General features: G+C 47.7%; 1 protein-coding gene across 1 annotated transcript in view; it reads left to right on the top strand.

Annotated features, from left to right (window-relative positions):
• Nucleotides 1-8,932, top strand: part of MARCHF4 (membrane associated ring-CH-type finger 4) — a 114,936-nt gene extending 106,004 nt beyond the window's left edge. Inside the window, exon 4 of the mRNA XM_055574791.1 lies at nt 8,565-8,932. Coding sequence (XP_055430766.1) covers nt 8,565-8,932 — 368 coding nt within the window. The remainder of the gene's footprint in view (nt 1-8,564) is intronic.
• Nucleotides 8,933-14,142: the final 5,210 nt, after the last annotated feature.

Raw genomic sequence — 14,142 nt, 5'->3', positions numbered from 1 at the left:
GAAGGGGACGACAGAGGATGAGATGGCTGGATGGCATCACTGATTTGATGGACGTGAGTTTGGGTGAGCTCCGGGAGTTGGTGATGGACAGGGAGGCCTGGTGTGCTGTGATTCATGGGGTCGCAAAGAGTCGGACTCGACTGAGCGACTGAACTGAACTGAACTGAATAGCCAATTAACAAACAATGTTGTGATAGTTTCAAGTGAACGGCAAGGAGACTCAGCCATACATATACATATATCCATTCTCCATCAAGAGCTTCCCAGGTGGCTCAGCAGTAAAGAATCTGCCTGCCAATGCAGGAGACAATGCAGGAGACTCGGTTTCCATCCCTGGGTCGGGAAAACCCCGGGAGGAGGGAATGGCTACCCACTCCAGTATTCTTTCTTGGAGAATTCCATGGACAAAGGGGCCTGATGGGCTACAGTACATGGAGTCACAAAGAGTCGGACACGAATGAGCAACTGAGTATTCTCCCCCAAACTCCCCTCCCATTCAGACTGCCACATGACACTGAGCAGAGTTCCATGCGCTTCCGGAGGTGCTTGTTGGCTTGGATGAACTCTTAACTTGTAATCTTCGCCTTTTTCCTTAAGCACCTCCCTTTCACCCCACCCCCACTTCCTGTGCCTGGCAACCTTTCTCCACACCTGAGCTGCTGGATGTGCAGAGGATGAAGACGATGATTTAGAAGCAGACACACCAAGCGAGCACTGTCCCCCTCAAAGGAGACCCCTTGGGAAGCAATTCAGTTATTTCAGTTGTGCTGACAGGGCTAAAATATTTTAGGAACGCCTATTAGGAACTGCCTTCAGTGCATGCAGCACAGTTTTTGGAGCACGTTCAGAAGTGGCAAGTCTGTTCATTGATGATGGGTTTTGACTAGAAATAGTTGCAATCTGGTAAACAGCGTGGATGCTCAGGCCAGCGCATATATTTTGGGAACCATTTGAAATGTGCCGTTGAGCCACAACTGCCTTTTTCTATGGCCCCTAACATGCCCCAAAGGTATTGTAACTCCAGCAAATAGAAAAGTAAGCTCCCAAATTCAGTGTTTCAACCCAATAGTAGTTCCTGTGAGTTGTGGGTGGCGAGGGGTGGGGCGGGGGGGTGCGGGTTTCTCCTCCATACAGTGATTCAGAGACCCAAGAACCTTCCATCTTGTGGCTCCACAGTTCTCTAGGCTTTTGAATCTTCTATCTCTGGCTGATAGAAAATACAAGAGAGCATGGTAAGGCAAACACACGCGCACACACACACACTTTTCCCTTCTGTACCCATTTCTTAAATCTTGACTTGACTCATGCTCACATTCAGGGCCAGGCACCTGGCTCCACCTGAGTGCAAAGGGCTCTCTGAGCTCAGCTTCCTGTTTTGTAAAGTGGAGATAACATCACCTTCTTCACTGGGTTTGTGTGATAAGCTGACCCTATTTGCAAAGCCCTTTTAATGATAGGACCTAATAAGCATTCAATAAATACTGACTCTCATCACCATCACCATCATCACCTGACCTCCGCCATCGCCACCCAGGGTGGTGGAGATGCGTGGTCCTTTTAGTATTTGTTCAGAGAGAAGAGTGCTAAGCCTCCCAAAAACTCATAAAAGAAGTCTGTAGTCTCTTAGGGCATAACTTCATGAACACTTCCAGAAATGGACCTCTCAGTCATACCAGTGCAAGGATATTTGGGACACGTGAAGAATCAGCTGGTTTACAGAGCTCCTTTCAGGTCTAGCGTGTTATTCATCTATAAACAATGACTCAGACCGAGGGTTGGGAAGGACAGTTTGGAGACAGAAGAACAGGTGCTTGTAGCTGGGAATGGGGTTGGCAATAAAGGAGTAGGAGGATGAGGGAGGAGATAAGAGTGGACTTTTTCTGTTCTGCAATCTCCCCAAAACAATCAAAACCATGCAGTATCGAGTGTAAATGTGTGCCTGGCACAGTACAGGCGTCAGAGCAAAGGATTCATCACCTCATTCAGTCTCATAACAACCCTATTAGGAAGGGGATAGCAGCCCCACTCCCTGATGGGAAAACTGGGGCTCAGAAAGAGGAATCAACTTAGATCAAGAGACAAGGCTAGGAAGTGGCAGGTACTCTTAATGTTCAATGCACGTTCATCCATGAGTTGACTCTAAATTGTGGGACCCAAACAGCTTTGGGTCTCTGAGAGGAAGTATCCATTTCTTCGGTTGCCTTAGCTTCTGTGTCTGTCACATCTGGAAATTGAGTGTTTTTAAAATTACTTTTGGTTCTTTGTTTGATCATAATTCAAAGGCTTCCATGATGCAGTATGCCAGGATAAGGACCATGTTCTAGGCAGTGCTGCTCAAGGGTGGCCACATCTAAAACATCAGCATCACCTGAGGGTAGTGCCCAGGAATCTGTCTTCATAAGCTCCCTGATTTGGGGGCTTCCCAGGAGGTACAGTGGTAAATAATCCACCTGCACATGTAGGAGATGCAGGTTCGGTCCCTGGGTCAGAGAGATCCCCTGCAGAAGAAAATGGCAACCCACTCCATCATTCTTGCCTGGGAAATCCCATGGATAGAGGAGCCTGGTGAGCTGCAGTTCGTGGGGTTTCAAAGAGTCAGACACGACTGAGCACGCATGCACCACACCATTGTAAAGTTGTCTGCAACCTTTATGCCACTTAAACTAGGATACTAGCAAGAGAAGAGGCGAGGGTGGCAAGTGGGATCGGTGTCACTGAAGGGGCCAGAGCTTTTCTCTACGTACTTCTCAGCTGGCCTTAGCCTGTTAATTCTGTACATCACGGGAACCCAATTTCTTGGGTTGCTCACAGAAGTAAGCAGAAGTGCTTGCTCAGAGAAGTGCTCGCAGAAGCACACAGTTGGTACTCAAGAAATAATACTAAGCAGAATTAAGCTGTATCTCACTGCTGTGGACACAGCGAGAACCAAGGGCCAAAATTCATCACTTGAAGATTGGGATTCTAGGTCAGGGAGAACTTCCTGATAGCACTGTGAGTTAGGGCAAGGGAACCACACAGGCAGGACCACCTACTCACATGGCTACTTTCCATCCCATCCTCATGGGCTGAGCAAAGGCCATTTCACCTGGAGGCTGGGGGAGAGATATGGCATCAAACAAAGGGTTCTGACATCCTACAGAGCCTACAAGAAGAGGATCCCTGAAAGACGGAGAGACGTTAGAAAGATGAAGGCAGCAATTCTTCTAGAGCTGTGTCTGTGGAGAACCGCCCAGGGTCGGGCACCTTGTTAGGTGGTTACTAGACAAATTAAATGAAAAACCCCAGAAAGGGACTCAGTCAAAACACATTTGCAAGAGACATGAATGGACCTGTCATACAGAGTGAAGTAAGTCAGAAAGAGAAAAATATTGTGTATTAACGTATATATATGGAATCTAGAAAAATGTTATAGAGGATCTTCTTTGCAGAGCAGAAATAGACACACAGACATAGAGAACAAGCATATGGATACCAAAGCGGGAAGGAGGTGGGATGAATTGGGAGACTGACATATACACACTACTGATAATATGTATAAAACAGATAACGAATGAGTACCTCCTGTATAGCCCAGGGAACTCATCTCAGTGCTCTGTGGTGACTTAAATGGGAAGGAAATCTGAAAAAGATGAGATAGATGTAAACGTACACCTGATTGACTTTGCTGCACTGCAGAAACTAACACAACACTGTAGAGTGACTATACTCCAACAGTAAGAAAAGAACAAATGCATTCACGCCTACAGATTCCAGAGGCCTGCTAAGCACCTTTACTTTGGACTTCAAGCCTTCAGAACTATGAGACAATGCATTTCTGTTTTGTTAAAGAAAGAAAAACCAAACGTATTGAGTTTCTGATATTGCCATTCATTAGACTTTTCCATTTTGTTTTTCTACTACTTCTCTGCCTCTATTCACCAATAGCCTTCTTCCCTCCTATTCTAATTTTAGTCTCTCTTTCCCTCCATCCTTTTCCCCATTCATCTTCTTTCTCTCCCATTCAGCTTTGCCCACTTCACCTGTCCCTATCAGATGAGCCCCACCCACTTTCCCTCATTAAAAAAAAAGAAAACAAAAAACTCTGCTGCTCAGGGAATCAATAGGTAATTTGTAGAGCAGGAAGCAGAGAGAGAGAGCGCGCTAGGGAGTGGATGTGAATGAGGTAGTTTGTGCTTTTCCAACTATTGCCAAATAAGCATTATCTACAAAAACAGGTGCACCTTCCTTCCCTTCAGCCACCTATCCATTAAAATGGTTTAATTACTTCCTGAACACTAGACAGATAATTAGGAGGTAGCATTCAGACCCAAAATTTAAGCCACCCTCTTCAATCAGGGTAAAACTGTCTGATCAAGAAGCTAATTAAGAATCAAGGAGAGCAACTCTTGTTGGAAAGAGTGAGTTTGGGTCTTTAAAAAAAGATCCTGATTTCCCTTCCCAGAGGCCCCTATGTCCTCTGTCATCACCAAGGCTTCATGAGGCTCTCAATACCATATCCGACACCCAAGCCTCAACCATATCTGACCCCTGTCCTTGAGGGGTTTACAATCTAGGGGAAAGAGCACAGCAGTGTTCAAACAAGACTTGTGGAGTGAATGAACCCATGAACACTGCGGTGCCAAGGGTACACAAGCATGTATTCACAAGGTTGAAGGAAGTGAAGAGTTAGCATGCTGGGAGAGGGTGGGAAACTGGGCAGAGAGGCAGTCTACTTGTCTAGAATCAGGCAGGAGATCAGGGGATCCCCTGGTGGTCCAGAGGAAATTTATGAACCCCCTAAAATCATACAGACAGTTCCCTGTGTCTGGTGTTTTTTCCCCCAGGAATTTGGTCCTAGCTTTCATCAGATCCTCAAAGGGGTCCGTGATCCAGAGGATTAGAAACAACTGGGCTACAGGGTAACTATCTCCTTTTATGAACCTTTGAAGACCTGTTGCACAAAGTACATTTTCAGGAGCTATTGGAGCCCTTCCTAGAGGAAAGAGTAGCAGTTGGGTGGCTGTCTTGTCTCCTAGAATCACAGCGTGTTAGAGGTTGAAGAGGCTTTGAGATGTTCCTATCCAGTCACTTTGCTTGACATGGAGTTGCTGGAGTGACTCACTGCTGTTTACGCCTATGAGTCAGCTCTTCCCTGCAGGGACCAGACCAGTTGCCTCTTGATTTGTCGTTCAGTCACTCAGTTGTGTCCAACTCTTTGCAACCCCACGGATTGGAGCATGCCAGACTTCCCTGTCCTTCCCTATCTCCTGGAGTTTGCTCACACTTATGTCCATTGGGTCAGTGAAGCCATCCAACCATCTCATCCTCTACCACCTCCTTCTTCGCCTGCCGAAAATCTTCCCCAGCATCATGGTCTTTTCCAATGAGTCAGCTCTTTGCATCAGGTGGCCAAAATATTGGCACCCCTCAATATACAGCACTGCAACTGAATCCCGCTGTGCCTTCTTCCCAGTCATCTCACTCAACGTGGGTCTGGCCTCCTTGACCACCTTCACCATATGCACAACCATCCCTTTCCTGTTTTGCTCATCCCCATCTTCCCAGCTCTTCCACATGCCCTCTGGACCTCATGGTGCACGATTGGCAACCTCTCCTCCAAGTGTTCCGTTCCTCATCCTTTAATTTTGTAATATAGCTGTCTCCTGAGGACATTATTTCTTGCATGGCTGTCTCAAGCAGTGGCTGCTGTCTCTCATACACTGTATCCTGGGGGCTCAGAGGTGGGGCGGGATCCTCCTTGCTCCCCGTTACCACCTCCAGACTTCCTCTTCCTTCACCTTTCAGAAGCTCCAGCCCCTCTGAAGTGAATGTCACCAGATACCAGCGTCCTTTCCCCTTGATGCTGCTGGTGGCTGTGTTTCAGCCACTCCTCACGCCCCCTGCGCCTGGCTCCCACACTCCCTCCCCCCTGTCCTGTCCTTGGCATCTCTGGAGATCAGTGGTTCTCAAAAGAGGTGTTACCAGTCCCTGGGGATATTTTGCAAATGTATGAGGTGTTTGGTTTGTTTTCTAAAGTGGTTGTGCCCCAGCATTTATATTGAAATTTGTACTATCTTGTTATAAATGATTTGCCTTTTGTTTTTCTTCACATAGTCTGTTAGGGCATTATGTTAATTTAAAAAGGGAACCATAGTAGCTTAGCTATCTTATATAAGTTTCATTTCAGAACAGAAAAGGGGATATTAAAATGTATTTTTATAGGGACTTCCTTGGTGGTCCAGTAGTTAAGAATTTGCCTTCTAGTGCGGGAGATGTGGATCCGTGACCAGGAAACAAAGATCCCACATGCTGGGGGGTAACTAAGCCCTCAAGCTACAATTGGAGAAGCCTGTGCTCCACAACAGGAGAAGACCCCGAGTGCCGCGACTAGAGAAAGCCTGCACACTGCAACGAAGAGCCCACATGCTGCAACACACTCAGCACCCCGTATTTTGTATCTATAGAAACTATATAAACATATATATGTGTATATTTGTTATACAAAGAGGGCATTTGGTCTGAGAGCATTGAGGATGGCTGATGCAGTTAATCTACCCAACTCCTTGGCTTCCTCATTATTCCTTATCTTATTCCATAAGACCTTGTCCTCCAGGTCACCTCAGCCCTGCTCAAGTGGTCACTCCATAGAGCTTATCATTTCCAAGAACCACCTCCCTTCAAAATCTGAACACCCCACTCTTTGATCATCACCCCCTATCCTTATAGTTCACCGACTCCAATTCTCCAAATTCATAGAGACCTCGTGACATCGACCCTATCACTTTCTACTTTTCAATTTTCATGTTCCTTATCCCTTGCATGTTCTTACTTCCATCCTTCCTGGTCTAGGCTCCCTGGGCCAACCATTCCCTGTGGTAACCATTCCCTTTGCAGACTCCATAATTATGTCCCAGTTTCTTTCCTGTCCTACTTGCTGGGAAAACAGGCTCTGCTGCCAAAGCCTGTGTGGTTTTTCTCCATATATGTCAGAGCCTGAAATAGTGTTGCTGGTTTGTTTTCGTATCTACTGTGTCTCTATCTGCTAGAAGGCCAGCTCTCTGAGGGCAGGACTCTGCCTGCCCTGCTCACTGTTACCCTAGCGCTTAGCAGATAGAAGGCACACAATCTGTGTTTAGTTTTCTGGTTGCCCCATGCAGCTCTTTTCTGACTCTACACTGCCCTTGGCCAGAGTTCTCTCTCTCAGCTATGCGTGTATTTCAGTTGTTGTTTAGTCGCTCAGTCATGTTAAGACTCTTGCAACCCCATGGACTATAGCTCACGAGGCTCCTCTGTCTATGGGATTTTCCAGGCAAGAATACTGGAGTGGGTTGCCATTCCCTTCTCCAGGGGATCTTCCTGGCACAGGTATTGAACCTGGGTCTCCTTCATTGGCAGGTGGGTTCTTTACTGCCGAGCCACCAGGGAAGCCTGTGTATTTCAGTAGCACTGGGCTATTTGTTAAATAGCCAAAAGTGAGCCAGTGGAATTTTGGACATTCAGCAGGTATGGAATTACTACAGGGTTTCTTTTATGGTACCTTTGAAGGCACAGGATTCATTGAACATCTATCTGCTAAGTGCTGGGTGCCACGCACACATGATCGCAGGAGGGAAAGCTATTTGTATTAATACTATGCCTCAATGGACAATGAATTTGGACTTTGTCAGGCCAAGAAGTAGGAGGGGTGGGGCCAAGGACTATGTGTATGTGCCCAGCTGTGACAAGCACTCGGTGTGGCCACCTTCTGCTGCTGCTAAGTTGCTTCAGTCGTGTCCGACTCTGTGCGACCCCATAGACCGCAGCCCAACCAGGCTTCCCTGTCCCTGGGATTCTCAAGGCAAGAACACTGGAGTGGGTTGCCATTTCCTTCTCCAATGCATGAAAGCGAAGAGTGAAAGTGAAGTCGCTCACTCGTGTCCGACTCTTAGCGACCCCATGGACTGTAGCCCACCAGGCTCCTCCATCCATGGGATTTTCCAGGCAAGAGTACTGGAGTGGAGTGCCATTGCCTTCTCTGGTGGCCACCTTCTACCTGCTTCCAAAGACTAGTGAGCCTAAAAATGTAGGGATGGTTACCATGCAGCCCATAGCTGAGAGGCAGGTTTGAAAAGAACAAGTCAAACCAATATAAAGTCATCTCACCCAACACCTCTGTGCTTAGCCGCTCAGTTGTGTCCAACTCTTTGTGACTTCATGGACTATAGCCTACCAGACTCCTCTGTCCATGGGGATTCTCCAGGCAAGAATACTGAAGTGGGTTGCCATGCCCTCCTCCAGGGGATTTTCCCAAACCAGGGATCGAACCTAGGTCTCCTGCATTGCGGGCAGATTCTTTATACCGTCTAAGCCACCAGGGAAGCCCAAGAATACTGGAGCGGGTAGCCTATCCCTTCTCCAGGGGAACTTCCCGACTCAGAAATCGAACCAGGGTCTCCTGCATTGCAGACAGATTCTTTACCAGCTGAGCTACCAGGGAAGCCCCTCAACACCTCTACCCACTTACAAACAGAGGGAGGCCGGTTCCTCCCAGCAGTGACTTGCTGTCTCTTACCCACCTCTGTTTGTTTCTTCTCCCTGATGCCCAGGCCTCATCATCCATGAGGGACCCTCTGTGTACCGCATCTTCAAACGGTGGCAGGCTGTCAACCAGCAGTGGAAAGTGCTGAACTATGACAAGGCGAAAGACCTGGAGGAGCAAAAGACAGGAGGCAGGACCAACCCCCGGACCTCCTCTTCCACCCAGGCCAACGCCCCCACCTCAGAAGAGGAGGCCACGGGCACCCCTGCCCCCGAGGAAGGCCCTGCCCGGGCGGCCGGCCACCCCTCAGGCCCCCTGTCCGATCACCACTGTGCTTACACCATCCTGCACATCTTGAGTCACTTGCGACCTCATGAACAGCGGACCCCACAGGGCGGCAGCCGCGAGCTGGTCATGAGGGTCACAACGGTGTGAGCCGAGAGACCTGTGAGGGAGCTGTGACCATGCACGTGCAAGAGAGAGAGAGCAAGAAGAGGATGGGCCGGGAAGGGCTCGCCCCTACACGATGCCACCGCCATCTGGGGAGCAGGTGTGGAGAGGCACCCAGGGGCCAGAGGGTAGGCAGAGGGCGGTGCGCCTTGAGGGCCCTGGGGCAAGGTCGGAGCTGGAGGGAGGCTGGTGCTGTGAGTGGGTGATTTTCAGCGAGTTGATTCCATTCTCCAACAAGAGGGAGGAAAACCAAGACAAACTCAACAACGAAGTGCAATACAGACAGTCTAACAAAACACAATGCACCCACCTGTGCCCCACCCCCCGTGCCATGCAAAACACCCAGGCAAAGTGGCGGCTGGTGGGGGTTGCGGGGAGAGAAGCTTTGTGTCTGATGGTGGTGGTGCCCACAGGCACACATGTGGGAACAAAAGCACTTGTGGCCTGCCTTGTTTTACCCCTGAGCTTGCTTTGGTTTCCTCTTGGGCTGTGTTCCAGGGGCCGTTGAGGGGGGTGGGAGAGGGATGGGTGTGGGCTGGCAGGGAGGAGATACATGGTGTTTGTGAACCCCTGGGCTCCCCTGGGTGGGCAGGATTCCTGACTCGAGGGCCTGGGGAGGACGATGGTGCAAGGAGGGAGATGCTGGTCTGAATGGCCAGAGGGAGGGGGGTTTCTTGCTCCCTCCAAACCTTCCAAACTGGAACTCCCCATTCAGATGGGCTCAAAGAGGGCTTAGGTTTGGAGTTGGGTGTCTTTTTGTGCCCTTGTTACTTTATTTTATGGTGATTTGGCTCAAAGATGTTTACAGGAAATACGCACACACACACACACACACACACACACACACACAACTGAAGTACAGATTTCCCATGGGTAGCTCAAGCACAGTCCTGCTGCCGTGGCTTCAGCTTTCAAGCTGTCAATCCAGGAGTGATTTTCCCGACCACGCACCCCACCCATGGCTGGGACACACTCTGTGTCACTGCCCCTCCTGGTTTGGCACATGCTGAGACCCCAGGGCCGCCCACGGCAGGGCACATCCTGCCCAGGGTCTCCCAGGAAAGCTGCTACAGTGAACGGAAGGAAGCTGGCCAGATGTGTCCCCAAGGAGTGGAGCGGAGACCCATCTTAGTATTCCTTGCTGTTGGGGCCCACCCCCAGGGGCAGTTGGGCTAGTCCCTCAGTGCTACATGCTCCCTGGTCCCTCCCAGGCAACAAGGAGGGCCCAGGGACCATCGCAGGGAGCACTGTCCCTTGAGCCCACCTACTGGTCCTGGGACCCTGCCAGGGAAGGCCACAAGGTGGTCACCTGCAGTTTCTCCTTGTCATTGCACAATGGCCGCGTCATCCGTGGGTATTAAAGGGACACTGTCAAGTACTTTTTTAAACTAGTTTTTAGGGTTTTTTAAAACTCTCTGTTGTTTGTATTATTCTCTTAAAGCTTGAAAATAAAATTTCTTTCCCTACCACGAGTGTCCTTCTCCATCTGTGAGTTTTTCCTTTCTCTGTCCTGTCCCCCTCTATGATGCTTTCCCTCTCCCTTGTGTCTGCTTCACCCCTAGAATCTTCTCCCCCACAGTGAATTGTTCCTCCTTTATGGTACAGATGGGGTGGGGCAAGTGTGTGTGTATGTGTGTGTGTTTGTGTGTGTGAACCTATGGGAGGCCCTGGGACTCCTGGCCTCTTCCTGGCTTCCAAGCAGGTAAGTTCCTTCAAGTCACAGAGGACCAACTCCCCAGCTTTCTGCCTATGACTCCCCGAAGCAGAGATAGTCAGTGCTGGGAGGAGATTTGGACTTTTCACTCCATCAGGTCATTTGAGAGAATCACAGGTGAGGGCCGTGTTAGGACCTCCTTCTCTTGACAGTTTTCCTTTTTATTTTTTTTAAAAAAAGCTTTTACTGTGGTAAAAGTCACATAATATAAAGCATACTGTTTTAACAATATTGAACTGTACTAAGTACTAAGCACTTAGTACTAAGTACGTAGTACTAGCAGTAAGTACATTCACATTGTTGTGCGATTCTCACTGTCACCCATCTCCCGAATTTTCCACCTTCCTAAACTCAAACACCCCATTCTCCCTCCACACCCCTCCCCACCCCCAACCCCTGGGATCTACCAATGCATTTTCCAACTCCATGAATTTGACTCTTCTCGGTACCTTGTATAAGTGGAATCAAACAGTTTTCTGACAGTTTTCCTTTGAACCATCAGAAAACGGCTCCCAAGGCAGGACCCCGAGAGAAGGCTCAGACATATCACTAGGCCTCAGACAAGACCTTCCTTCCCTCTACCTTGATCTGGTCCTCCTCCCTAGGGGGCTGGGGCAGTCAGTTAGGAAATGTCATCAGTGGGATGCACACAGATTTAGGAAGTTTCCTCCTCTGATGAAGCTCACAGTTCAGAGGGTTAGAAAAGACGTATAACTAATGAGACACCAAAGGACACATACAAAGAAGACATGCAAGTGAAAACCAACAAAGCCATACAAGTAGTTTATGTAAAGTGAAGGTGTCTGTTTTTTCATGTGCTCTAGGAATGGGACATCCAGTTTAATTAAATATTTGTGAAAAATATAGATGTGTCCAGACATGCATGATCTAATTTCAAAAAGTATCAGAATACAGCAAAGTATGCACATCATCAAAACTATAGTGGCCGTTATGTTATCTTTCTTTGGTGATTCACTGATTTGTGGGGCACTTCAGAATCTTGCACTCACGCAGGCTCATCATTCCGGATATGCTGTTTGAAAGAAGAGGTGTTTAATGAGAAGTTCTAATAGGATGCTGAGTTTGTTGGATCTTGGTGATATAAGCACCAGGAGATCAAAGACCACATCTGTCTCGTTTACCACTGTATATCCAGGACCTACAGACTTATGGCAGTGCTTGGCATACAGTAGGTGCTCAATAAATGATTTTTTAAAAAGTTTTGTTTATTTGGCTGCACCAGGTCTTAGCTTCAGCACTCAGAATCTTCGATTTTTGTTGCATGCAGATTCTTTAATTACAGCATGCAAACTCTTAGTACCGCATACGGGATTTAGTTCCCTGACATGGAATAGAACCCAATCCCCCTGCATTGGGACCTCAGAGTCTTAGCCACTGGACCACCAAAGAAGTCCATCAATGAACGTTTTTGAGTGAATAAGACTACTGGATGGGAGGACCTTCCAACACACAGGAGACATGCCTCCACTTCTTTCAATTTATGCTCTGGCGCTCAAGGTCAATTATAGAATAGACAGGGATAATGCCTGACCGCTCTACCCAAGGGGATGGTAAATTCCCTGTGCCTTGGGGAATGGAGCTTTTGGGAACAAAGATGCATGAACTGTCCTCCTGGCCCCTGACCACTGGTCATTCAGGTGAGTCTCTTATCTTGTAATGAGTGACCCATACCATGTGCCACACACCTCCCCATCACACTCAGCTCTGATCCAAGGGCTTAGTAGATGTTTAGGGAAAAGAAGCTGTGGTTGAGGAGGGTTTAGGAAGGGTTTAGGTTTAGGAAGAAAAGAGAAGCAGGCTTACCCTGTTTCCATGCCTTCTTAATTTTTGAGACAGAAAAGTTGTGAAAACAGAGCATCCTCAGTGCCCATGGTGCTGGTCAAAGTCTGGTGCTCTGCTGTCCACCTAAGGCCCTGCCAGCAAGGAAGGGCACAGTACCTGGGCCAGTCAGCAGCATGGCACGGAGCATCTCCAGGGCATCCCAGATCCTGAGGGGCCCTCTCTGATGGAGAGGGGACAGTCTGCTTCTGCTTCTGTTAAATAAGAAAAGGGATATTCAAGTTATCCACCTAGTATGGCTTTCCTTTCCCCTATCACTTTAGGGAAATAATAAAAATAGTCAAGCCTATAGTACTTTCCAGGCTTTCCAGGTGGCTCAGTGTTAAAGAATCCACCTGCCAAGGAAGGAGATATGGGTTCAAATCCTGGGTTGGGAAGATCCCCTGGAGAAGAAAATGGCAATGCACTGTAGTTTCCTTGCCTGGGAAATACCATGGACAGAGGAGCCTGGAGGGCTATATAGTCCATGGGGTTGCAAAATAGTCTGACACAACTGAGCAACTCAACAACAACATAATACTTTCCATACGCCAAGGCTCATCTCAAACTTTTTATGTATGTTAACTCATTTAATGTCCCAGCACAACTCCACAAAGTTGGGGACTACTATTATTTTTGTTTCTCTGGTGAGGACACTGAGGCATGAAGAGGTTAAACCTGTCGCACATGGTCACATCGCTGTGCACGGCCACACTAGAATCTATATCTCTACAGTCTTTATATGTTGGGCTGTTAACCACTACATTATATGGCCTTTCAAGAGGTGTTGGAGAAGAGTGAATGAGCCTTATACCAGCTGAACATAACCCAGGTACCATCTGTATCATCTGCCCTCAGAGTTGGCTGAGGTCTGCCGGACCTCTGCATTCTTCAGGCTGTGGGAAGGTCAATGCTCTCATCAGCATTTTAAATAATTCAGACACTAACATGTTTTCTAGGTGCTTCCCACTCAAATGTTCAGAATCTCCTGAACTCAGGGTTTCTCTCCTCTACCTTATCATCATCTTTTTGACTCTAGAATCTATATCTCTACAGTCTAGAGATAGACTGTAGACTCTAGAGTCTATATATAGACTCTAGACTCTAGAGTCTATATCTCAACATTTGGGTTAAGCCCAAATGCTGGATGAGCTTCCTCCTCCTCAGTCTCCCTCTAACCCACAGTTACACACAATTGTGCATAATATAATTTTATTATAAATTTTGAAGTAATTTGAAGATTCTTCACAGAAAAACTTGCAGTGAGAAACTGCTATGTGGACGGTTCTTGCCAGGTGGGTGTCTCAAATATAAACTGGATATAATCACCTTCAGGGATCTCATGGTCTGGTTACTAGATTCTAGTGAGAAGAGGCTCAGCATTTCTGATCAAAAGCTGTTCTCATGAAAGAGCTTGATGAGATTCCTCTTACTAACTGTAAATAAGTTAACAACCTTCTCTCTCCTGTGGAATTAGCATTTTTAAGAGGAGATCATTCTTAAGCAAGAGGAGTCACTCTGTAAGGGGTGGAATTTCAATCATCATCAAGCAGGTGCTAGGCTGTCGTAAGTACTTTTAGCTGAGAAGATCACAACTGTGGGTGTGCATTTGACCCACAAACACATAGAATGTAATAGAGTG

This window comes from Bubalus kerabau, chromosome 3, assembly GCF_029407905.1.
Source record: "Bubalus kerabau isolate K-KA32 ecotype Philippines breed swamp buffalo chromosome 3, PCC_UOA_SB_1v2, whole genome shotgun sequence".
NCBI lineage: Eukaryota > Metazoa > Chordata > Mammalia > Artiodactyla > Bovidae > Bubalus > Bubalus kerabau.
This window is presented reverse-complemented; position numbering and strand designations above follow the sequence as displayed.